We start from the raw sequence: 25,177 nt of genomic DNA, 5'->3' as shown, positions 1-25,177 counted from the left end.
TTAGATGGTATTGTTGCAGGTAATCGTGACTATTGCATAAAAAAGTGCTTCGTGGTCGAGGTCTTGGAATATTTTGCAAGTGTCGGTTCATTGCTAAATTGGTTTTCTTCATTGATTGGCACAATTCTGCGACTAATAAAATAAACTCTGTTTATATCACTATATTGACGTTAGACAGGAGGCACGAGAAACACGAAACGTGAAACACGAAATATGCATTTTAGAAATGTAGTTTTTGAGACTAAACGTAGCGCAGCCAGACCCCAGAAAAAATGGCTGGACGATATCAAGCGTATAGCGAGAAATAGATGGTTCCAAAAGGCAAAAGACAGAGAGGCATGGAAACAGATGAAAGAGGCCTATGTTCAAGGTGGACAAACGAAGGCTGAAGAAGAAGAAGTTTTTGATATACAGTGACTGCACACTTTCCGTATTGATAATTCTGCATTATCAATCAAAAATGTAGTTTTTGATATGCAGTTACTGCACAGTTTCTGTATTATTAATTCTGCATTTCAAAAATGCAGTATTTGATATACACATACTGCACAGTTTCTATACTGATAATCCTGCATTTTAAAAATGCAGTGACTGTACAGTTTCAGTATTGGTAATTCTGCGTCCACTGCTGGACATAGACCTCCCTCAATATATGCGATCTTCCACGTTTTTTCGCAGCATCCATCCAGTTCATCAGAATTCTTTTGATATCATTTAGACCAACGAGTGGGTGAACGATCACTTCTGCGATATGATTCTTGTTTGGGCCTGCCATTCAATCATTCTTTTGGTCCACCTGTTATTTCTTCTCATTGATACGTGTACAGCCCAGCTCCACAAGTATTTGGTGAAATAATATGTAGACAAAAAAAACTACTTTATTCGAAAACAGCAGCATTTACAAGGTCCATATATTGAGTTTGTTCAATACTACGTGGAGAGACCTTATATGAAATATCATCATAAGAACGAAAATTAAACTGTACTTTTCTAGTATCCCTAAGCTCTTTCGAATCCGGTGATTTTTCTTTCTTTAATTATATTTATTGGTCAAAGTCATTAAACATGCTACAGCTGCGTTTTTCTAGTTTTTAGTATCTATTTTGGCTCTTGCGTTTCTTGGGGTAGGGAAGTAGAAATTTAATTGATATATTTCTCATCCACTGATCCGACTATCTCGTGAAATGATCTGCAGCAACTCCTGTGACTTATTCGACAAACAACTTTTTTGCACAAAAGGTAAAGGTATTATAAATAATCTTCCTACTAACTTTATCTATATCTTGCTACGCCACTGCTTACGAACAGAGTTCTGTCAATGAGCCTGACATTGCCACCTTCTACGTCATAACCCTTAGATTCTCTTTGGATGCTCTTTTGCAGGTATGTACCTGCAATTTCTCTTCCTTGAAACATGAAATAAGACATAGAACAGAATCTATATCATGATTTATGTTTCAGCACGATTTGTTTCTCCGTTAGTATGGGAGCGCCCACCAACCCAGATAGAAATTTTAGTCTTCAAGACGTCTTTGGTTGGTCATGTTCGGACGTATGGTGACCAACTTGGTGACGTCAGTGAAACCTTATGGTGACGTTAATATGTCACAGCCTGAAGACGTCTTACGGTGACGTCTTGAAGACGAATTTGGAAGACGATTATTCGGTACTTTTACGTCTTGCGTACGTCTTTCTTACGTACTGAGGACGTCAGTATTTTTCAGAAAATTTTAGAATTTCATGGATAAAAATGAAACATAAACCAACATGTTTTTTTTTTCTTCCCCCTGGCCTTGTGTTCGAGCATATCAGCATACATTATTTGAAATCCTAGGTACAAGACACCGACAAACATCTATGATATCGGCGGGATTCGAACTCACTACCTCCGGCATCCTAGCCGAGTGCGCTGCCATTACGGCCGTCGAGGCTGTGTAAGATGTTGGTATTATTGGTATTGAGTATCATGTGAAAAAGTGTGTCAGAAAATAGTTATTTTCCTATCAAGTGCGGAAAGTGATACTTGCCCGAACGATGCGAAGCAGAGTTCGGGTAAGCAGTTGAGTGCGGGCAAGACACTTTACGCAAGAGTTAGGAACAATATTTTTTCTACAAGCGCTTGAAATATATAAATATATCCATTTCACGAAACAGATCATATCTCATTTGATTAATTCATATATAATGACAGATGTAATTCTGCATGTCATTACTATGGGTTTCTCATCGTTGACGTTCTATGCATAGAAACATGATAGAATTCAATTTACTCTATAATATTTGCGTGCGGGAAAAACCCCTGCTAATCCATTCCCGCACGCAAATGCGTGCGGGAAAGAAATAGCAGGCGTTTTTCCCGCACGTTTTGGGAAAGTGACTCTTTGCAACTTGGAATGCGTGCGGGAAAAAGGTTGAACGCGCACGCTTGTAGAAAAAGTTATTTTCAAGACTATGTACTAACGGAAATGAAGCAAAAGATCAATTGTCAATGCGTTGACACATGCATTTACATAGAATAAATGGAACAGGATAGCTAGTCATATTTTTTTCAGGCTTTTGACTGCAAATAATTTCATTTTCCTTGAATCTAAAGGATATGAATATAGCGATTTGTAATTCAACGGACGTTATCCGTTTATGTTTCATATCTACATATCTATATTCAAACTGTCCGATATATATCGAACCTTGAAAAAATTATAAGTCTAAAGTCTCAGAGTGGTCTAAGAATAACGTTATTCAGACGTCTTTTGTGTGACGTCTTACTAGCCCACTTGAATTGACGTCTCGGAGACGTTATTGTACGACGTCTTACTAACGTACTTGAATTGACGTCTCAGAGACGTTGTACGTCCGAGTGACGTCGAAGACCAATAAAGACCTAATGAAGACGTCTTCGAGACAACACCGTTCTACCTGGGAAGTAGCACCACGCAAGTAGCGTAGCACTGACATGGCACGTACATGACAAAGGCGATGCATAATTTTCAGATATGAACTGAGAACGACATATTTCACGCAACTGACACTTCACTCAGATGTGGGATATCTGAAAATAATGCATCATCTTTGTCATGTATGTGCCATGTCAGTGCTACGCTACTTAAAAGTAATTTTTCTGATGTGCCGTATTGTAATTTTATGGAATGTGTTTCACGTTTCTTGTTCTACGTTTCTTCTTCTTCGTGCCTTACGATCAAATCCTAGAAAACAATACTTATGCTTTCATAACTCGGACTGGCAAAAATCTACACTTACAGTATACCATGGAGATCGTGCCGACATCGATGGTGAGTATAGACCGGTTTCGCTCTTGTTTGAGCTCGTCACTATCACATAACACAACCAAACGATGCCGACTGAATGAAGCAGAGGACGTTTTGTTAAAAGCCAGCAGCGGCATCGAAGTATTAAATAAATCGATGCGACACCTGGCGTTCAACGACCTAAGCTTTCTCCGACATGGCTACTCAAAGGTACATTTCTCCCATAGACATATAGACATGGACTGTGCCTTTCCTTTCTATCTATGTATGAAATACGGTCAAAAAAAGTGACAGAGAGAAACGCACGTCGGGAATGCAGTTGTCTCTTTCTAGAATATTGATTGGTCCACACTCACCTTTATGTGAACAAAAAAGAGAAGGTAGATGCCCGACCATCATTTCTCTCTTTCTATAAAAAAAGCCAATTTCATGCTGACATTGCTCAGTCCATGTCTCTATGTCTATGATTTCTCCAGCGCAGGAGAAATGTACGCAGATATCTACATTTGAATAGCCATGTAGAAGAAAGTTTAGGTCGTTTAACGCAAGGTGTCGCATCGATTTATTTAACACTTCGATGCTGCTGCTGGCTTTCAACAAGAGGTCCTCTGCTTCATTCAGTCGGCATCGTTTGGTTGTGTTATGTGATACTGACGAGCGAAACTGGTCTACGACTACTCACCATCGATGTCGGCGATCTCCATTGTATACTGAAAGTGTAGATTTTTGCCAGTCCGGATATTGAAGTTATTTTACATAGCCTTGTGGCGTCAATCTGCCTCATTATTCTTATAATGAAATAAATAACTAAACTAACTGCGAATTAGCTCAGATTGGCCTCGGCATAAATGAATCATTTACTCCAAACTCTCGACTGGGCTATTTAGATCCAGTCAAGGTGAATCATTAGAATCGGAACCGAGAGTATTAATCGGAAATAGCGGATACCATCCGGTAGTCAAACGTGTCAAAGTGAGCGCATCTAACGATATCTCCGCGCCTCCGATCCCTTGGTTGTGCTCAAAGCCCCCTTGTTTCTCCCACAACATAACCACCAAGGTTCTACCTAATACATCAACGGCGTGATATTTGAGGGTTTGTTTGAAACGTGGCCTGCAAGAATGCCGGATCACTCTGGTTTTCTTCTTCTGCAGCCATTTCTCCCCGTCGCGGAGATAGCATTTGACGTAGGTGTCTGGCAGGGATTCTCTCGGCACAATGTGTCTAGCAGTGTAAACTTCGACCTCCAGTTGGCCCTTGGTCATCAGCAGGCTGAGCTTCAGCTCGACCGGGCGGAGGCTGGAGAGACGGAAACCTCTCGGCTGGATTTGTCCCGGGCCTAGTCTTGGAGGTGAGGTGCGCTCTGGACTCGAAGGAGGGGAATCTTCCTTTGGGACTTCTGCGATTTCCATGACACTGTTCTTCCGTTCCTCACGTGACGAGACGGCGCTCGCTCCTAGGAAAAACAACAAGTTTCAACGGATATAAACTAATTTTAGTATAAGGGAAGGGGTGAAGCTGTGATCTATCTTATTTCAAGTGCTCTAAAATAATTTTGTCATTTTATATTAGGTGAATCAAATGCTCACTCGCAGCCACTTCAATAACATCATGAAAAATAATCAAAGGCTGCTATATCCACCAAATCTCGAAAAGCTGCTGGTTTCGATGGAATTCATCCTGAGTTCATCTATCATTTAGGCAAAAGGGCCTTGTCTTGGTTGTTATCCATCTATATTAATGAAAGAGGATCTATGGTTTACTTCAAAATGCTTTATTGTTCAAACGATCGCACCAAATTGGACAATTCTTTTTTTGTTGTGTTTATTATTGTTAGGGCAAGGTTTATATAACAAAATATTCCCAAAAAAAATTGTACAGAACAGAAAAAAAGGCATTCCTTTTTCTTACGACCAATCGAGCAATCACGATGAGTTAGTTATTATTATCTACCCTAGAAATAATTTAAATGGCAAAACTAGGTTTGCCAGGTCAGCTAGTTTATAATATTATTGTAAATTCTGGCATAGTAATTTTGAAACTTGGAAAAGATTCTTCTGACCCTAGCAGTTATCGACCCATTAATTTATTGAGTGTTCCTTTCACAATTTTAGAGATGCTAATTCATTTTAGGATTGAATCGAGTAATCGATTCTAGAAGACGCTTTGCAAAATTGTCAAGGGGGTTTCAGGAAAAATAGAAATTTTTGTGATTGCAGGTTTCGTGTTTTTGTTGATAATAATAGTAGTAATTTCAAAACATTGAATAATGGTCTTTTACAAAAATAAGGTTTAGCACCTCTTCTTCTCAACTCATATCTTTGTGATATACCTATACTTAGTACTTATTTTATATATTATAATTTATATACGCTGATGATATTGCCTTCGCATATTCCGTCATTCCGATTTTAAATGTATAGATATTTAGAAATTTTGAGGAATTACTTTTTCGAGTATCGTTTGCGTCCCAACCCAAATAAAACCGAGGTTTCGTATTTCCATTTGAATAATCATCAAAAATATAGAAAACTATGTGTAGTTTTCGGTGATTCTCATTTGAAACATAATTTCAATCCAGAATTCTAGGAGTCGAGCTGGATTCCTCGCTGAATTTCAAAGCACATTTGGGAAATTTGCGTCTGAAGTTGAAAACTAGGAATAATATCCTGCATAAACTAGCTGGTAGGTACTTCATGGGTTGCTGATGCAACTACTCTCCGAACACAGTACAGCTAAATCTTTCTATGAGAATAAATACTGCAACTATAAGATTTTCGCCTGTCCAATGGTTAATGGTTCTTTCAAAGATTGTACCGCCACATATTCGTAGACAGAGTGCAACTATAAATTCTTGGAATTAAGTCCACTCCTTTCCCGACTCATTCTCAATTCTGTCCTATATTCCACAAACACGAATCCCAAATTGTCGATGGAGACGCGTAAACCCTTATGGCCCAACTTTCTCCTTGATTCGAATATAAGGGACAAGGATATTTGGCAGTCTGAATGGAATATGTGCACTATTTGCAACCAAGAATTAGTATTCCTGGTTTTGATCTTTCCAAGATAATATGGTGTATTCTGAATCGTATAAGAACATTGCACAGACGTTGCAATAGTATGCTTTTCCGATGAAAGCCTTAGTTGTGAATGCGGGGAACCAGAAAAAACCATAAATCATCTGGTTAATCATTGTCCCATGTATAAATTCCAGGATGGTTTCAGAGCTATTCATGTTCTTCACTCCAAAATGACCTTTTAAATGTTCTTGGAGATTTTTTTATTTTCCATGAACTTTTACTCCCTTTAGTTTGTGTGTTTCAATCCCTTCAGATCGATACTTTTTACTCTTTCATACCATATATTCACATTTTTCTGTATCCCCTTCCTACTTCTTGACATCAGTAACTTCAGCCCAACGTCGTCTGCAAATGCGCAATCTGAAATCTAGTATAGGACAAAAATTCAATTATACAAGGTGTACCAAGTTCCAGGGCCTTTTAGACGTTTCTGGAGAACTGGACTTCAGTTCTTTAGAAACGTCTAATAGGCCCTCGAACTTGGTACACCCTGTATAATGTTCCCAAGTTCTTCATTATTTCATCCAGAAATATTGTGAATTGTGGGGTGGACTCAAAATTTCATTTCGAATTATTTCTCTGCCTCTTTCAAACTCCTCCGATTTCATGTATTGTTTCATCACAATGTTAATGTTTCTCTGGTATAAACTCTGGATTATCTACAGTAACTTCACATCTTTACCTCTCATTTTTAATATCTTCACAACTTCTTTTTTCTGATTCTAAGGTTTCACTGGTGCAATGAAGAATGGGGTAGTTTCCTAAATTTCCAAATATATGTTATTAAAATCTTTATACCTCGAATATATCGAAATATATTTTTTTCGAATTTTATCATATTGCATTTTGTCTTTATTCACTTTCGAAAATTCTGATTTTAGAAGTGCTCTCTTATGAACATTCTTCGTCATTTTCACAATCCGACAACGCCCTTTGAGTCAATAATGGTCATGAAAGTTTTCTGATCAACATAGACGTAATAAATATCAAGTTTTGTGATCAAATTTGACAAGAAAAACAAACAATGACACAAAATGTCATCGGTTTTAAGAAAGTATAGACACGGATTACAGAAACAATTTTATGCAATCTGTGGATATCTTCTTGATCGGTTCCGCTGTTGTCGAATTAACAAAAATTACTAGACTTTAGTAAAGGCATTCTACGTCACAAGCTTTCACATATTCGAATGTTTACTAAGTTTCGAAGGGTGTATTTCTGAAATTTCTGAATTTTGAAGAGAATCTTTCAGGTGTTGGATAACTAATGGAAAAGGGTTTCCATAAATAATCTTAATTTCGATTTTGGAGTTTTAGGAAACTTGCCCATTCCGTTTTCTTCCTCTTATCTTCTCGATGATCTGCTAGTAGCCAAGATCATAGTGTATGTATTATGATCTTGCGGGTATTTTCACCTTCAGTGAATCAAGTTTGCATTGCATGTAGTGATTTTTCCACAGTTCCTGTCCTATCACTGTTCTAGTACAGTTTCACAAGACTTCAGGGCGGATTTCATAAGTGTAATTGCTGCATACTGTTTAATCTCCGGTTTCATGAATATGAATGATCAGTGTATTTTTTCAGTCATCTGTTATTATTTTTCCTTTTCTATTCATTTGTATTGAATATCGATCCTATGTGAGTATTTTTTATTAGACTTTTAGTATATTTTTGAATACTCTGCCTTATTCCTCTTCTAATGCTATTTTTAGTAGTATGAGCATATCAATATATTTAGAGAATTCTGAGTTTGTATTCGTCCAAAGTTGAACAAGGTAGAATGTAGTAATGAATTGGATCTAACTCATACTCTTTAATGTAACTTGAAAACATATCAACTTATATCATTATATTCGGCTCGAAATATAAAATCATATTATGTATCTTTAAATAAATAACAAGTATATATCACGTTTTTATTTTCACATCGAAAACATATCACACACAATACACCACCTGACCGATTCCAATCGAAAAAAAACTTCATCTTTTGACTCTGGTTCTGGATCTTGCCTGGTCTGCATGTCTCATAGTGACAAAAATGACTTTACCACCATCCCTTAATTCCGCCCATTTAGTTCTCGCACCTCTGATGAAAAGTGGTTTTTGTGCGATTAATATTAGGTCAAAGTCCACAGAATTACCACATATCAATATACAATAAGCTTTATAGCTGTAGACTAAACTATGCGGTATATATTGATAACGGCATTTAATGGGAGAGTAGCCTTTACACGACAAATCGTATAAAAAACAGAGCTTATAGCTTTTAGAGAAATTGTTTACATAGTGACACCATCTATGACTATGATTAACGCAAATAGGTACCGAAAACTTGACGACCTCTTTTGATGTCGCATAGTGAATATCTAATGATTCCGTTGTAGCGTTCCTCAATGAACAATGGGCACATTCAGTTTGGCTTTTATTTATTGTAAGTGCATTTTTCTTACAGATGGTTTTTAGTTCCACTAAGGGCTCAGCAGAGACGGCAATAATTGATAAGTCATTAACCACAAAATTAGTGGTAGGTGTTGAAAAGGAGGAAAAGCAGAGGCCCTAGTACAGAACCCTGGGGAATACCTGTCTCATTTATATGTCTGGAAGACCAGGCTTCACCGACATAGAGTAAAACCAGCAATAAAGCTGAACAGCCAGTCCAAGAGAACTCCTCTGAAACCCAGACTGTATAGTTTATCTAGAATAAAGTAGAATGTCATGCAGTCAAATGCACGAGAGAGGTCAATAAATAACCCAGCTACATGAAGACCATTGAACTTATAAATGTGTTCGAAGAAGTCAATAGCAGCCGTCTGGGTAGATCTATTCGTCTATAACACTTATGTGATTCACCTAATATTTCAATAACAGCATTATTTATCCGTGACGAGCAGGGAAAGTTTTAAGCATTTTACTTCTCTTACAAAACAATAGAGGGTATCGTGTATGAATTGAATACCTACATAAATACAATTGCTCATTATTGCAGATTTAATAACCTTTCACTTTGGTGTATTAATTCAAGTACAAAATCGATTTTAATTATCATTTCAAATCATGAAGAAAAACAGAAAAATTACATATTTTTAATCGCTTAAAATATCAATTACAAAGGGTTTGTTTCAATCTCAGGTGGGCAAAACCGAATCACCCCCTTGAGGATCGGTTTCTCATTCTGAAACACTCTGTATACGAAAAAGGAAAGGAAAAGTACAGTTTCAGTTAATTGCCAAGACTGTGGAATTAGGTATAAGGTTAGGTTAGGAAAAGGAACCTTGAAAGTACAGTTTCAGATATTTGCCAAGACTGTGGAATTTGGTTGATATAATATTTCAACTGTAATCAATCATGAATTCAATAGATCTGATATTGGAGGAGAAAATATTTCAGGTACCTATTTATTAATGACAATCTATCCATCCTAATTTCACTTTGTTGGATCGCACTTTTAAGGAGAACCCTATAATTGCTTCCATTTGCTAATTTCAATTCAGAAACTTGATACATGGGCATCAACAAATACTGTTATTTTATACTCAGGAGAAGACATCTACATCGATAAATTACGAACATGCTGGAGGTTCCAAGTGTTTCTGCTCAACTTTATAACATGAACTTTGTGATTATATAACAGGCAAAGGATCATTTCGTAGCACTCTAAATCTTCTTAATCTAACGGTTAAAGCCTATTATTAGTTGGTTGTAGAAAGCTGGGTATAAAGTGTTTTTAAGCAGGGAATCGATAGATATTTGGATACATAGGTAGATCTACACCGTTGTTATAATTCTTCGAAATTATGATTTGGGTATTGATGTGCTTCATTGTATTCGACTTGAGATGTGTTATTGATGGAAAGATTTTGTGGACTTGAAATTTCAAGGCTTTTTTTCATCGTAATAGTCACAAGCCGAAGGAAAATTAATTTCTTCTTCTTCCACTTTTGAATAGTACTGTGTCCTGTGTTTTCTGCTTTCTGCCTGATATTGGCTTCATCAAAGGCAATAGTGAATTGATTACCCGAAAACCAAAATGACATTGAAGTATTTTCAGCAAATTGGAATAAATTCGATACTGAATATTGTCATTGAAATTTTTGCAAAATCAGAAAGTGATTATGCTGTGTATGAACTGAGCACCAAAAGTTATAAATACGAATTATTAAATATCTAGTTGAGATACTTACAACAAATTCGGTTCTGAATACTGGAACTGAAATTTTTGCGAAACCAGCAAATAAAGACGTTTAGTGTGAACTTAGCCCCAAATCATAGAGATGAAAATTACCCTAAGACTATACATATATACTTGAAAATTTTTTTCCGGAACAAATCAGAACAAATTGACTATCAAATATTGAGGTTAGTATGGTATCATTATGACTGAAGTCAGATACTTTTTCGCGCTTGCTCAAATTCAAAAGCTCGAATACTAAACTTTGAATGAAAGCTTCGAAAGTTCTCGCGTTTGTGCATCATCTGGCAAATATTTGTACAGACACAGATATTTTTTTATTCTCTAGTCATTCATACGAGACTTTCCATAAGTCTGGGTATCGGTGTACTTTGTTAGTTTTAGTTCAATTAGATCAGTATTCGTTGAATATCTAAGATGTATAACTCTGTAGCTGTAGCCTACTATCTTAAACCCACCCTTAAAGTTTCAAGTCCAAGAAATCATTAAATTTTGAATTGGTATTTGGCAATTCATTCTGTAGATCTACCAATGTTGAAGGGCACATCAATCGGATAACCACATGAGCTATCTGTGAATATCTTACCAAAGGCGGGTTAACATCCGCTATATGTTTCAAAAGTGTGAAGAAGATAAAGGAATATATTAGAGAGAAAGTGATGTAAGGTTCGAAAGTAACAGAAACGAAATCTTTCCAACTTAGTGCATTCAATTCGAATAACATTCGAATTAGAAATTCAGGTTTCATTCAGTATCTTTCTCATTTTAGAAATGATTTTATCCGTTAGCTTTTCTAAAGAGTCCGAACGTGGTATATCTATGTTTGCATATATATGAAAAATAAAAGTTGTATGGGGTTGCGGCTAAGGGGTTGAAGATAACCAATTGTATTGCAAGAGTATGAGGGTAATTGAAAATTCCGCGTTTTCATTTTCAGTTATCGGTTGAAAAAAATATATATTAATTTCATTCCAGGCTTATGCCCCTGTATATCGTGGGTCTGGCCGACCACACCTGAAGGGCTCGAGGCATCACTGGTGTGTATTTTATTTTTCGAACAGTTCAACTTTATTAATATCCTTTAATTTTTGTACCTGAATAGTAACTCCAATACCTATAAGCTAAAAGTCGAACAGGACGATCATAGTCTATATATACTGAACTGAAGTGGAACATAGAAGTGTTAAAAAAGAAGGTGTTAAAAAGCTTTAAAAAAGCCCGCAGGGCTCCGAGGGAACGAGGGCGACGCCCGAGAAGTCGCCTAAAATATTTTCCGAAAAAGTCCAATTTCGACGATTTTTGTTGTTTTCGCGGAAGATGCAAAACGTTCTGAGATTCACGGAACGTACTGAACCTTTTCGAAGTCCGGGAAAGGGCTATGTTTTATCACGAAGGACCGAATTATTGCCAGTTAACACTCTTGCCCACTTTTTGTGCCCCAAAATAACCGAAAATTGGTTAGGAAAAAGGTGGAATTTTGGACAGTTCTCAATTTCACACAATTAAATTATTTTCTATCGATAATCAGACAAAATTTGATGAACTTTGACAATCGATGTCAGTTCGTGATTCATAGGTATACGTCAATTTTGACTTCAGTATCGTGACAGCGATCACAGAACGGGGTTCTTCAAATCGAACGAAATCCGAGACGGAATTATAGAATGACGTTTTTTGGCCTTGATATTTCTAAAAGGGCGAATTGCGAGGGCCGTAGGCCCGAGCTATACGGACAAAAGGCGAATCAGTCCGTAAAGATTAATCTACCCACGAGGTGGATCTCCTGGCCATATGCACTATAACCATTTACTAAAATGAATAAAAATCCACTGAAAGAAAAAAGGTTGAAGGGAATCGCCTTAGTCCTCTAAGACCGTATCAAATAACCCAACAAACACAATATACAGCAACTGTACAAACACTGCACAACAAGTGCCACCAGAATGCAGCACAGAGATTGCTGTACTGAAGCTGCACAGTTTCTGTTTTGATAACCCTGCATTTTCAAAACGCAGTTTTTTATGTACAGTGACTGCACAGTTTCTGTAATGATAATTCTGCAATTTCAAAACGCAGTTTTTGATGTACAGTGACTGCACAGTGTTTGTATTGATAATTCTGCATTTCAAAACGCAGTTTCTGATGTAGAGTGACTGCATAGTTTCTGTATTGATAATTCTGCATTTTCAAAACGAAGTTTTTGATGTACAGTGAATGCACAGTTTCTGTATTGATAATTCTGCATTTTAAAACGCAGTTTTTGATGTAGAGTGACTGCATAGTTTCTGTATTGATAATTCTGCATTTTCAAAACGCAGTTCTTGATATACAGTGAATGCACAGTTTCTGTATTTGCAATTCTTCATTTCAAAAATGGAGTATTTGATATAGAGTTAATAATAGAATCTATAATAATTCATAGAAATTCCCAAAACTTAAGCATATATCTTCTTCAAGAAGTTGAAAATTCGATTATGAAGGTTAAAGAGACATTTCATTAACGGATTTAATTCAATAATTGAAGACTCCTTTCATTACCAAAATATGGATTATACCCATGGTAGAAGAATACTTCATCTCACCATGGTGGTACCAGAATTAGCCAAATGATGGCATCACTGCTCTTGACGGTTGCTATCACAGGGTAGCATACACGTCTATTGCGGTGCAGCATACGCCAAACGATGGCGCCACCGGCGACGCACTACTCTATGTCCTCTACGTAACCGGCGTTTATAGCAGGCATGAACTACGCTGCTTTAACGATTGTCGTAAGTAACTCCCACAGATTACAGAGTACAGTATACAGAATACAGAATACAGAATACAGAATACAGAGTACAGAATACAGAGTACAGAGTACAGAGTACAGAGTACAGAGTACAGAGTACAGAGTACAGAGTACAGAGTACAGAGTACAGAGTACAGAGTACAGAGTACAGAGTACAGAGTACAGAGTACAGAGTACAGAGTACAGAGTACAGAGTACAGAGTACAGAGTACACCCAACAAACACAATATACAGCAACTGTACAAATACTGCACTACAAATGCCACCAGAATGCAGCACAGAGATTGCTGTACTGAAACTGCACAGTTTCTGTATTGATAATTCTGCATTTTCAAAACGCAGTTTTTGATGTACAGTAACTGCACAGTTTCTGTATTCATAATTCTGCATTTTCAAAATGCAGTTTGTGATGTACAGTGACTGCATAGTTTCTGTATTGATAATTCTGCATTTTCAAAACGCAGTTTTTGATGTACAGTGACTGCATAGTTTCTGTATTGATAATTCTGCATTTTCAAAATGCAGTTTGTGATGTACAGTGACTGCATAGTTTCTGTATTGATAATTCTGCATTTTCAAAACGCAGTTTTTGATGTACAGTGACTGCAGATTTTCTGTATTGATAATACTGCATTTTCAAAACGCAGTTTTTGATGTACAGTAACTGCATAGTTTCTGTATTGATAATTCTGCATTTTCAAAACGCAGTTTTTGATGTACAGTAACTGCACAGTTTCTGTATTGATAATTCTGCATTTTCAAAACGCAGTTCTTGATGTATAGTAACTGCACAGTTTCTGTATTGATAATTCTGCATTTTCAAAACGCAGTTTTTGATGTACAGTAACTGCACAGTTTCTGTATTGATAATTCTGCATTTGCAAAACACAGTTTTTGATTTACAGTGACTGCATAGTTTCCGTATTGATAATTCTGCATTTTCAAAACGCACTTTTTGATGTACAGTAACTGCACAGTTTCTGTATTGATAATTCTGCATTTTCAAAACGTAGTATTTGATATACAGTGACTGCACAGTTTCTGTATTTGCAATTCTTGATTTCAAAAATGGAGTATTTGATATAGAGTTAATAAAAGAATCTAGAATAATAATTCATAGGAATTCCTAAAACTTAAACATATACCTTCTTCAAGAAGTTGAAAATTCGATTATGAAGGTTAAAGAGACATTTCATGAACAGATTTAATTCAATAATTGAAGACTCCGTTCATTACCAAAATATGGATTATACCCATGGTAGTAGAATACTTCATCGCACCATGGTGGTACCAGAATTAGCCAAATGATGTCATCACTGCTCTTGACGGTTGCGATCACAGGGTAGCATACACGTCTATTGCGGTGCAGCATACGCCAAACGATGGCGCCACCGGCGACGCACTACTCTATATCCTCTATGTAACCAGCGTTTATAGCAGGCACGTACTACGCTGCTTCGACGGTTGTCGTAGGTAACTCCTATTACTCTCCACCCCCAAGATTAGGCCATGTCTCAAATAGTGTGAAGTCACCTTTGCGCTTACCGCCAAAATACCAAGTGAAATTGAAAATTTCTGATTTGCAGAATAGATTTTCTGTTTATAATTAGGAAACTTCTCTAATAGAATATTGTTTCGTAATTGTAAGTTTCGATATAGTTTTTTCACAGTGACTGCTACATTTAAAGTGCAGCTACTGTATAGTTTGAGCACAGTGTCTATTGTATATAAAATACAGCTTGCTGTACAGTTCTTGCGTGAACAAACTGCATATAAAACACAGCTAACTGTACAGTATTTGCACAGTGACCACTGCATTCAAAGTACAACTTGCTGTAGAGTTTTAGCACGTAACTGCTGCATTTGAAGTGCAGCTATCTGTGCAGTTTTTGCAAAGTGAATAATGCATTTAAAGTACAGCTTGCTGTACAGTTTTAGCAAGTCACTGCTGCATTTGAATTGCAGCTTGCTGTGCAGTGGATTGCAATGCCATCGCTGTTTTTGAAGTGCAGCTGTGGCTGTATGTCGAATGCAGTTTGTACTGTACAGTAACTGCAAAGTCCACCTGGACATATACGGTCCTTTTTGGTGCAGTTATTGCATTACCGTAACTGCAGTCAATTGAAGCAACGAAGTACAGTTTTTGTACAGTGACTGCATTTCAGTGTTTGCTGGGCAGAGTACAGAGTACAGAGTACAGAGTACAGAGTACAGAGTACAGAGTACAGAGTACAGAGTACAGAGTACAGAGTACAGAGTACAGAGTTAACTCCTAGGGTTCATTAACCTCCACCTCTAGAGCAAGCCATTCCTCAAATAGCGTGAACTCACCCCTGCACCTACTGCCAAATATCAAGTGAAATTGAAAATTTCCGATTTGCAGAACTGCAGAATAGATTTTCTGTTTATAACTAGGAAATTTCTCTATTATATTATAGGATATTGTTACGTAATTGCAAGTTTCGATATAGTTTCTACACAGTGACTGCTACATTTAAAGTGCAGTTGTACAGTTTGAGCACGGCTTGCTGTACAGTTTTAGCACGTAACTGCTGCATTTGAAGTGCAGCTATCTGTGCAGTTTTTGCAAAGTGAATACTGCATTAAAGTACAGCTTGCTGTACAGTTTTAGTACGTCACTGCTGCATTTGAAGTGCAGCTTGCTGTACAGTGATTGCAATACCATCGCTGTTTTTGAAGTGCAGCTCTGGCTGTATGTCGAATGCAGTTTGTACTGTACAATAACCGCACAGTCCACCGGGACATATACGGTCCTTTTTTGTGCAGTTATTGCATTACCGTCACTGCAGTCAATTGAAGCAACGAAGTACAGTTTTTGTACAGTGACTGGATTTCAGTGTTTGCTGGGAACTCATTGTAAAAAATGTTTCGTGGAGCTTGCATCTAGTGGATGTTAGAGAGCTCCCTTAGACCCGGTTGCTCAGTTCAGGATTAAGCCGATATTTAGGTTGATCTTGATTAACCTGTCAGAATTGAACTGAAATGACAAAATTAATCTAGGATCAACTTTAATCCCGAACTGAGAAACCGCTCCTTAGCGTATTAGAAGATAGTCGGAAATGACTAAAAATGAATTCACCAACAGCACCTGAAAGATCAGTTCCCTGCAAGGTGAAAAAATGCCCTTTGCGGTTTTTAAGGTTATTCTTGTCAATTCTGAGCTAAAAAAAACTGAGAATATTTCCTCTTTGTTGCTTTGTTTGTTGAATTGATAGTGAAGTATAAGTAGAATATTATATCCTTGACCTTTTTTTAATTTTTCGTCAAACAACATGACTAACCTTTCGATAGGATATGTGCAGAATAATTGTACGTTTATCCGCGGAAATGTAAACGTCATCTGCCTTGCCAATCCATAGTTGTGCAGAGTAAAATCATAAAATATTCATTAACCGTACGTTTCTGTGGATGTGTTCATATCGGTGAAATCAATTATTCCTAGCCTTCAATACTCGTTGTGAAACCATCGCACCAAGTTGGAAAAATTTTGAGTCGATAAACAGCAAATGAGTGCGACAATAAGAAAAGTCGTATACATAGTTTCTACCAACTTACTTCGAGATCGCTTTTCGCCAGTCAGACTCATAGTACGTCCCAGTTCACCCTTCACAGCTTTCAGAGACTTCAAAATTTCCTCGGGGTCCCTCAGCATCCTAGTGCAACTGCTCCTTCTTCTATCTCTACTGTACGAGGCAGGAGGAGGTACTGCGGGCACATCTTGGTCGGCTTGTTCTTGGGCAGATTGGAAAGAGGACCTTCTGGATCCGGGAAGGGATCTCGAGAAATCTTTTCCCAAGTTGTAGACTTCCACTTCCAGCTGCTCGGACTGCGATGACCCTCTTCTTGAACCTGGACAAGAATAATAAACTGGAAAACCAAATTAATATCAGTATATCATCGATGTTGTTCGAAGAACACCAACGAGGAACAGTGAAGAAAGTGTGGGTTGGACGTTGAAGTTGTGTGCACACCATGTAGGGGATAGCTCCAGTTGTGCAAAGGGTCGTGAAGATACATAAGCATATTAAAAATTTATTCAGAGAACATTGCTGGAAATTCAAGTGTTGTGAGATCATCAATTCTCGACATTATTCTTCAACTCTCACGGACTGATAATTTTCACTTTAGTTTTTGTTAAATGTATTTTATTACAAGCGTGCGCGTCCAACCTATGTTTCGAGGAACACCAACGAGGAACAGTGAAGAAAGTGCGGGTTGAACGTTGAAGTTATGTGCACACCATGTAGGGGATAGCTCCAGTTGTGCAAAGGGTCGTGAAGATACATAAGCATATCAAAAATTTATTCAGAGAACATTGCTGGAAATTCAAGTGTTGTGAGATCATCAATTCTCGACTTTATTCTTCAACTCTGACGCACTGATAATTTTCACATAGTTCTTATTAAATGTATTTTATTACAAGCGTGCGCGTTCAACCTATGTTTCGAGGAACACCAACGAGGAACAGTGAAGAAAGTGCGGGTTGAACGTTGAAGTTATGTGCACACCATGTAGGGGATAGCTCCAGTTGTGCAAAGGGTCGTGAAGATACATAAGCATATCAAAAATTTATTCAGAGAACATTGCTGGAAATTCAAGTTTTATGAGATCATCAATTCTCGACTTTATTCTTCAACTCTGACGCACTGATAATTTTCACTTTAGTTCTTGTTAAATGTATTTTATTACAAGCGTGCGCGTCCAACCTATGTTTCGAGGAACACCAACGAGGAACAGTGAAGAAAGTGCGGGTTGAACGTTGAAGTTATGTGCACACCATGTAGGGGATAGCTCCAGTTGTGTAAAGGGTCGTGAAGATACATAAGCATATTAAAAATTTATTCAGAGAACATTGCTGGAAATTCAAGTGTTGTGAGATCATCAATTCTCGACTTTATTCTTCAACTCTGACGGACTGATAATTTTCACTTTAGTTCTTGTTGAATGTATTTTATTACAAGCGTGCGCGTCCAACCTATGTTTCGAAGAACACCAACGAGTGAAGAAAGTGTGGGTTGAACTTTGAAGTTGTGTGCACACCATGTAGGGGATAGCTCCAGTTGTGCAAAGGGTGGTGAAGATACATAAGCATAACAAAAATGTATTCACAGAACATTGCTGGAAATTCAAATGTTAGATCATCAATTCTAGACTTTATTCTTCAACTCTAATAATTTTCACTTTAGTTCTTATTAAATGTATTTTATTACAAGCGTGCGCGTTCAACCTATGTCCCGCACGCATTTCAAGTTGCAAAAAGTCACTTTCCCAAAAGGTGCGGGAAAAACGCCTGCTTTTTCTAATAGGACTAGAAAAAAAATTCCTAAGAATTGTAGTTCATGAACTGGCGTAGGAAATCCCAGAGAAGTCGAAACATCCAAACGTAACTTTCCATCGGTTTCAGGGATCATTGTCCCTCGTTAGCACAGTGTAGCGCCAAACGGGCCGACAGTTTAAGAAATTCTCACATGTACCGCAACCTCGCTTTCTCTGCACACTCCTTCTTCTTCTTCTTGGAGTATCATCTTCTTTTCGAATAAATAGGGCAATTTGAACTTTTGAAACTGTGGCACGGAAGACTTGTGATTTGGTTTTTTTGTACTACTTCATGAGGTTTTTCAATCATGAGTCCCTACTCCGTCCAGGACCCTTGAATGATCAACAGCAGCAGATAGTATTTTTGTTTGCGCAGAACCCTACACCAATTGAATTGCAGAGAAAGTTTCTGGTTCAGTCTTTGCAGAACAGGTGGCGCATCGTATGATAATTTCGCAAAACGTCGCCCAGATTTAGTTTGAGACCCCACCCTCCGTTTGGAATATTCACCGCTACACTGTACTGACGAGAGACAATGATCCCGAAACAAGTCTAAAGTTGCGTTTGAATGTTTCGATTTCTCTGGGATGTCCGTTCATGACCAGCTCGCATTACTGGGACGACTATTCTTCGGAATGTTTGTTTCCAGTTTAATACAACCGAAATACGCCAATGCAAATTACTAATCACACATTTGATATTTCTGAAATGTTTGACAACGAAATTTTTGAATCATCAATATGAACAAGATATTCACTACGAATAAAAAATATTACAGAAAGAAAAGGTGGAGGATATATTCTTATTCATTGATTGGGTTATGTATTTTTTCGCCGACCTCAACAAAAAAGAACAATTTACTTACTGATTAAATTTCCGAATGAGAAGTCGACTATTTTTGAAGGCATTTATTTTTCGTCCGTAAACTCTTTTTGTCCGTTGTAGTCACTTATGTGTTCGACAAGTATGAGAGCGGCGATTGGAACAGTTCTTAGTGCTTAGTAATACGAGCACTTTATCGAAATGCTTAATATTTTGTAATCCCTAGTGCGCGAGCACCTACTAGGTATTCCTAAGCACTAAGCCCTTTGGAAGACTTGTCGAAACACGAATGAATGATTGACTTGTTGTCTCCTGCGAGAATGTATGAATAACACAAATAATCAGATATACTGATGAAAAATTAGTGGTCAGAGTCAATAACATACGTTAAAACATCTGTGAGAAAAGAAATTTCATTTCACAATGAATACTTTGGGGTTACAACGATAGATACATATCATTTCACTGACCCCAAGCATGATCCGGATGTAAAAGAGTTCCACATTCCCCTATAGAATCCACATCGTCGGACATGCTCCTCTGACCAAATTTGCCCATACCCGCATTAGAACCTCTTGGTGAACTGTGAGGCGATCGACCTCTTAACTGTCTCGGATCTTCCAGTCTACACCATACTGCCCTGTCATCTAAAAAGGCCTTTTGTATATCGACTGAGCACTCTCCCAAAAAGGCATGTTCGTTGTGTGGTATAAGGTCCCATAAGGTTATCTCTAAAATTCTTTCCATCAACTCATCACCCGGTACACGAGGAAAGCTTAAGTTGGCGTTCCAGATTGGATTCTGACTAGCAGGGGCCACTTCTGTTTGAACACAATGCTCCTCACATCTGCAAATAGATTTGAAAGATTTGTATTGACTCCATACTGTAGACAAAAAATTTTTATTACATAATCCTATCAGTTTCAATAGGTACTAAAAATAAGCGAGAAGCATTTTGCTCCAGCTTCTTTGAAAAATGCCCTACTATAAGCACTTTTTACATGAAATACTCACGACTACTAAGAACCTTTTTAAAGAAATTCGATGAACAGTAACGGTCGCTTTCATATTCAAACCTAAAGCCTTTAATTATAAAGCCTCCTTTCACCCTACTAACGTCCGGTTTCATAATCAAATTTAAAGTCACTTTAAGCTTAAAGCTTCCTTTACTGTAATTTTTAGTAGGGTAAAAGGAAGCTTTAAAGTTAAAGCGGCTTTAGGTTTGATTATGAAACCGGCCGTTAAAATGACAGTAAAGGAAGCTTTAAGCTTAAAGTGACTTTAAAATTGATTAAGAAACTGGAGGTAAGCTAACTATTACATGATAAGGAGACTGTTATACAGTGTTCAAAAGAGTGAGGTGCCATGTGCAAGATAAAAATACTTACGTCAGAGGCAGTAAACATAAGCGAGCATAAGCCTCTGGTAGTGCTCCATAACCTAAACTATCATCTCTTGGTGCCAAATCATCGGCAGCCAAAACGGAAACCACAAGTTCTTTCCTTTCGTCATGATACCAAACTTGAATTTGAACTCTTCCAGATACAGTCCTTTCCCTCGCTAGTTGCTCCTGAAAAAAATCAAAATATGCTTTGTACGATCATCTTATATTTTCCAGAGAAAAAAACACTTTGGAAGCGCACATGACATGCTTGATCACGAATAAAATAAGCACCACAAATATTCCAGGCAAGCAACACAAACCAAAAGCATTGAAATAATGAATATTTCATGTTTTAATACAACATTTTCGTAGCGATTTAATTTATGTAGTCTAGAAGTCTCAATGAAGTTCAAAATTTTGAAATATTTCATTTATGAATTCCAACTGGTTGTTCTGCATGTGGCAGAAAAATAAATGATGCACAATGCAATCATCCACTGTATAGGATAAAATGATTTTTCTTCTTTGTTATTGAAAAGGAGAAAATTAATCAAAACTAAAATGAAACAAATTATAACATGAAAACTCACAATTTGACCAGTTGTAAGGACTACCTGGGTGATTCAATTATTATTTCATATTATACATATTATAACATTTACGTTTATCGTCTTTATGCATACTCTTAGATTATTTTTTGAGTCAATTATGTAGTAGAACATCCAATCTAAGCTCTGATTTGGATGTGGCAGCAAGAACCTTCACTTTTTGAAGCTGACTTAGCTCAGCTCCGTTCTGCTTTCGGTGGCTGGCCAGCCACAATTAAAATAAAGAGAGGGTTTTGCAAACCTTTGTGTATTCAAAAATAGTTTTTTATCTCGAAAACTTTGTTAACATCTGCTATACATTCAGTTGGTTACTCATTTTTCAATGTCATTTCGGAATAGAAACAAACATACAATTTTAAAAGCTCATCAGAAATATCATGTGGTATACGAAGTGAAGGAAACTATACAGTTTGCTCGATGCGTACCTAGTCGTGAACAGAACAGCAGGATCGCCCAACAAATCATAACTTTTTCGTACAATTATTGTCTTGCGTATTTCGTAAACTCATTATTGATGTTTGTCTATCACATCACCAAAGAATCGAGTAGGTGCCTACAGATTATCTATGACAGATTATTCTGACGTGACGTGGGACCACACGTCGTAATGCGCATGATTCAAAACGTCAGAGAAATTTGTAGAAAAGATATATGTATATATATTTATTATCAAAATCTCATCTACCATACAATGGTGTAAGATATGGTGTGATATATTTGATCTGTAGACACCTTCAAACGCCAATCAAGCATTTCCACTCCAAATGTCTGTGTCGTAACCCATATCAAATTAACTAGAGTTGAGCAACTATTTGTAAGGAAAGCCGAAAAGTTTTATTCTGGAATACAATAAACCATTCGAAACGTTATCGCTATTCTGCGATGTTTTCATAGCATACAATAATACCTCATAAATTTGACACCATTTTCAAGGGATAAAATGAAATGCTTTCTATCAGTAAATATCTGAATTTCTAATGTCCCTTTCTGTTTCAGACTTATGATGAAAAATCTGAAATATGTATGTATGTGATATTTTCGAGTGGTTTACATTTTCGCTGTTTCTTCAACATTTTCTATGAAATTTCGAAATTGTTAAAGAGTCTATTTCTTCTATTTTTAGAAACCTGAAATATGATTCAGCATTACACCCCCTTTGTTCCAAATTGAAGAAGGACTTCTAAGAGTATTTTTGAAAATACCCTCTGTCATTCATATTCAAAGATGATGAATATTATTTTCGATTCAGAAATACATAATGAGTACCTGTAATAATTTGAAATTAAATTCATGGCCTTCTTAATATGACTCGCCAAGTTAACCCTTTTTTATAAGGAAACGGAATTCTACTAAAGCCTGGAAATTGCCATCGAATTTATCACCGCCCTGTATACAAATCATCATGCAAATATAACACCTATGAGACCGTATGCAAATGTAGAAATCCCCAATCTAACTTAGCAGTTTCCATTGTTCAGAATAATCTTTGGTAATACTATGGATTGATACATTTTACATCTTAAAATAACTACACTATAAACTGTATTACATGATTTTTACCAAGTGTACTCCACCCACTTGAAGATGCTGTTGTGATATCGAACCACGTGTAGTGGTTAAATAACTGAGTGAAAATCATGTTTTTTTTTGAGTTTCTTATGAATTTTCCTCAAGTATCGGCCACATAAATTCAATGCTTGGGGAGAGTCTTTCCAAGTATACAACACCAATATCGATTTATGTATAGTCCATTCAAGAATGATGGACATCTCGGGTGGCTATGGAAAATCGAATTTAAGTTGGTAATAACCCATAAGTTGAGATGTTGTGTTGCGGAATTCAGGTTGGTTTTGTGAATAAACATTGATCTATAGACCTATTATATGTGAATCTATGCGAATTTTGTACAGCTGTTGATGTAATTAATTTAATCGTACAAATTGGGAACATAGTTGTGTCAATTTTAAATGCCGATTAATATGCTGCAAATTTGAATATTTCTTATTTTCATATACTTTTCTAGGTTATATTAATATATTCCAGTTCTGTGATTGAAAGTACTGAAATTTTTGGAAATCTTTCTTGACCAGATATTAAGCTGCGCCTGGACTTTCTAGTCCTACTGGGATGTTAACCATTCTTGAATGGACTATATATGAATATCTTTATGATCCTATCCATTGACAACAAAGCATCATGCATAGGATTCACAGCATAGATAATCTACTAATATCATTCTAATATTGAGCGAAATAGTTTATTTTCAAGCAAGCAAAATCTAAGGATAGTGAGAAGAGCCAGAGTCGTGCCAGTTGGGACAGAGCAGGTTCATTCAGTACCTTTGAAACATAAATCCAGCGTTGTCCTCTTGTTAAGCAAAAAGAGTCGGTTTCAAAATGAAGGTCAGATTAATACATTAGATATTCATTTTCGGTAATATATTTAATTGCGAATTTCAAATACATTCAGGACTCTTGTCCCATCTGACACTAACAACAATTCAATACACATTTACATTGAATGAGGTCAACAACATTTCTCTACATAAAGAGCCACAATCTGGCTCCAAGTACTATTTTGATATTGTCCATATGAAAACAGTCGATTCAGAGGATATTCAACTACAAGTTTGACTAGACATCGAGGTAATAGAGGATTCTTCTGATATTAGTTCGATCAACATGCTTCACAATATAAACGAGTCAATGGTTCTGGTTACCTATTTCAGTTTTCAATATGACAAAATAGAATAAATAAAAAAATTCACTCAGCATTACCTCTAGTTAACCGACAGATATATCGAAATGTCGAATCTAAAAACTATATAAGAAGGTTATACCGTGTAAAACACTTTTATACAGGCTGTATTCGAAGGTGAGGCTTATTTTCAACAGAAGGTAGAACTGGTCAAAATAAAGCGTTTCATCAAAAATCACCTAAACTGAACTTTTAAAATGACAAAGTTGAAAAAAAATATTGAAAATGATTACTAAAATAGATCCTAATACGACCCTAGACCGTTTGTTAGCTGAATTATCGCAAAGCAGTGGGAAAAAACTTATCTCCTGATTCGACATTGTGGTTTCGTTTAGGATATTGGCTCATAGTAATGAAAATGGAAACTTAGGATTGTCCAATTGTTTTCAATATTTTTTAGTAACTCCCACGATTTTATGAAATGTCTCATTTCGATATCAACTGACAGAAGAGACTTAGGACACAAGTGTAAAAAATAGAATAATCTCACCAATAAAATTCGTCTAAATTATTACATAAGCACTTTCAAGAAACTGCCTCGTTTTTCATCCTAAATTGCACGATACAATACAATAATGATTGTCCCAAAAGTAACCTGATGTAACTAATCCGATGAACTTGACACTAAACCATTCATTGTCCAGGCATATGTTCATGTTTTGTTTCGTTTTTGCGATGCCGGAGTCACCTTTCACAATACTGTACTTGAAATTCAATGAAATTTTGTCGAACTTCTAGGGGTTATGTCTCAGCCATCTTGGATATTTTATATAGACAATTTTTGGTTAAACGACTTATTTTGATGAGTTCTACCTCACCTTCAAAAACACCCTGTATAAACCCCGTAAAATATTCAAATGACGTATACCTAAGACCATTTCAGGAAAAAATACCTATAAACTTGTGTCCGGAAATGCTTCGTTTCGGAGATAGAGGGT

At 36.8% G+C, this 25,177-nt stretch overlaps 1 protein-coding gene across 2 annotated transcripts in view; it reads right to left on the bottom strand.

Moving 5' to 3' along the window:
* Window positions 1-4,099: 4,099 nt before the first annotated feature.
* LOC123319210 (regulating synaptic membrane exocytosis protein 1) overlaps window positions 4,100-25,177 on the bottom strand; it is a 301,043-nt gene continuing 279,965 nt past the window's right edge. For both annotated transcript variants that reach the window (XM_044906078.1, XM_044906085.1), the window contains 4 exons: window positions 20,879-21,060; window positions 19,961-20,337; window positions 16,908-17,201; window positions 4,100-4,722 (listed from right to left, as the gene is read on the bottom strand). In XM_044906078.1, coding sequence (XP_044762013.1) covers window positions 4,160-4,722; window positions 16,908-17,201; window positions 19,961-20,337; window positions 20,879-21,060 — 1,416 coding nt within the window. In that variant the 3' untranslated portion in view covers window positions 4,100-4,159. The remainder of the gene's footprint in view (window positions 4,723-16,907; window positions 17,202-19,960; window positions 20,338-20,878; window positions 21,061-25,177) is intronic.

Source organism: Coccinella septempunctata, chromosome 1 (assembly GCF_907165205.1).
Source record: "Coccinella septempunctata chromosome 1, icCocSept1.1, whole genome shotgun sequence".
NCBI classification, from domain to species: domain Eukaryota; kingdom Metazoa; phylum Arthropoda; class Insecta; order Coleoptera; family Coccinellidae; genus Coccinella; species Coccinella septempunctata.
Note: the sequence above shows the minus strand (reverse complement) of the source record. Positions and strands in the feature narration are given on the sequence as shown.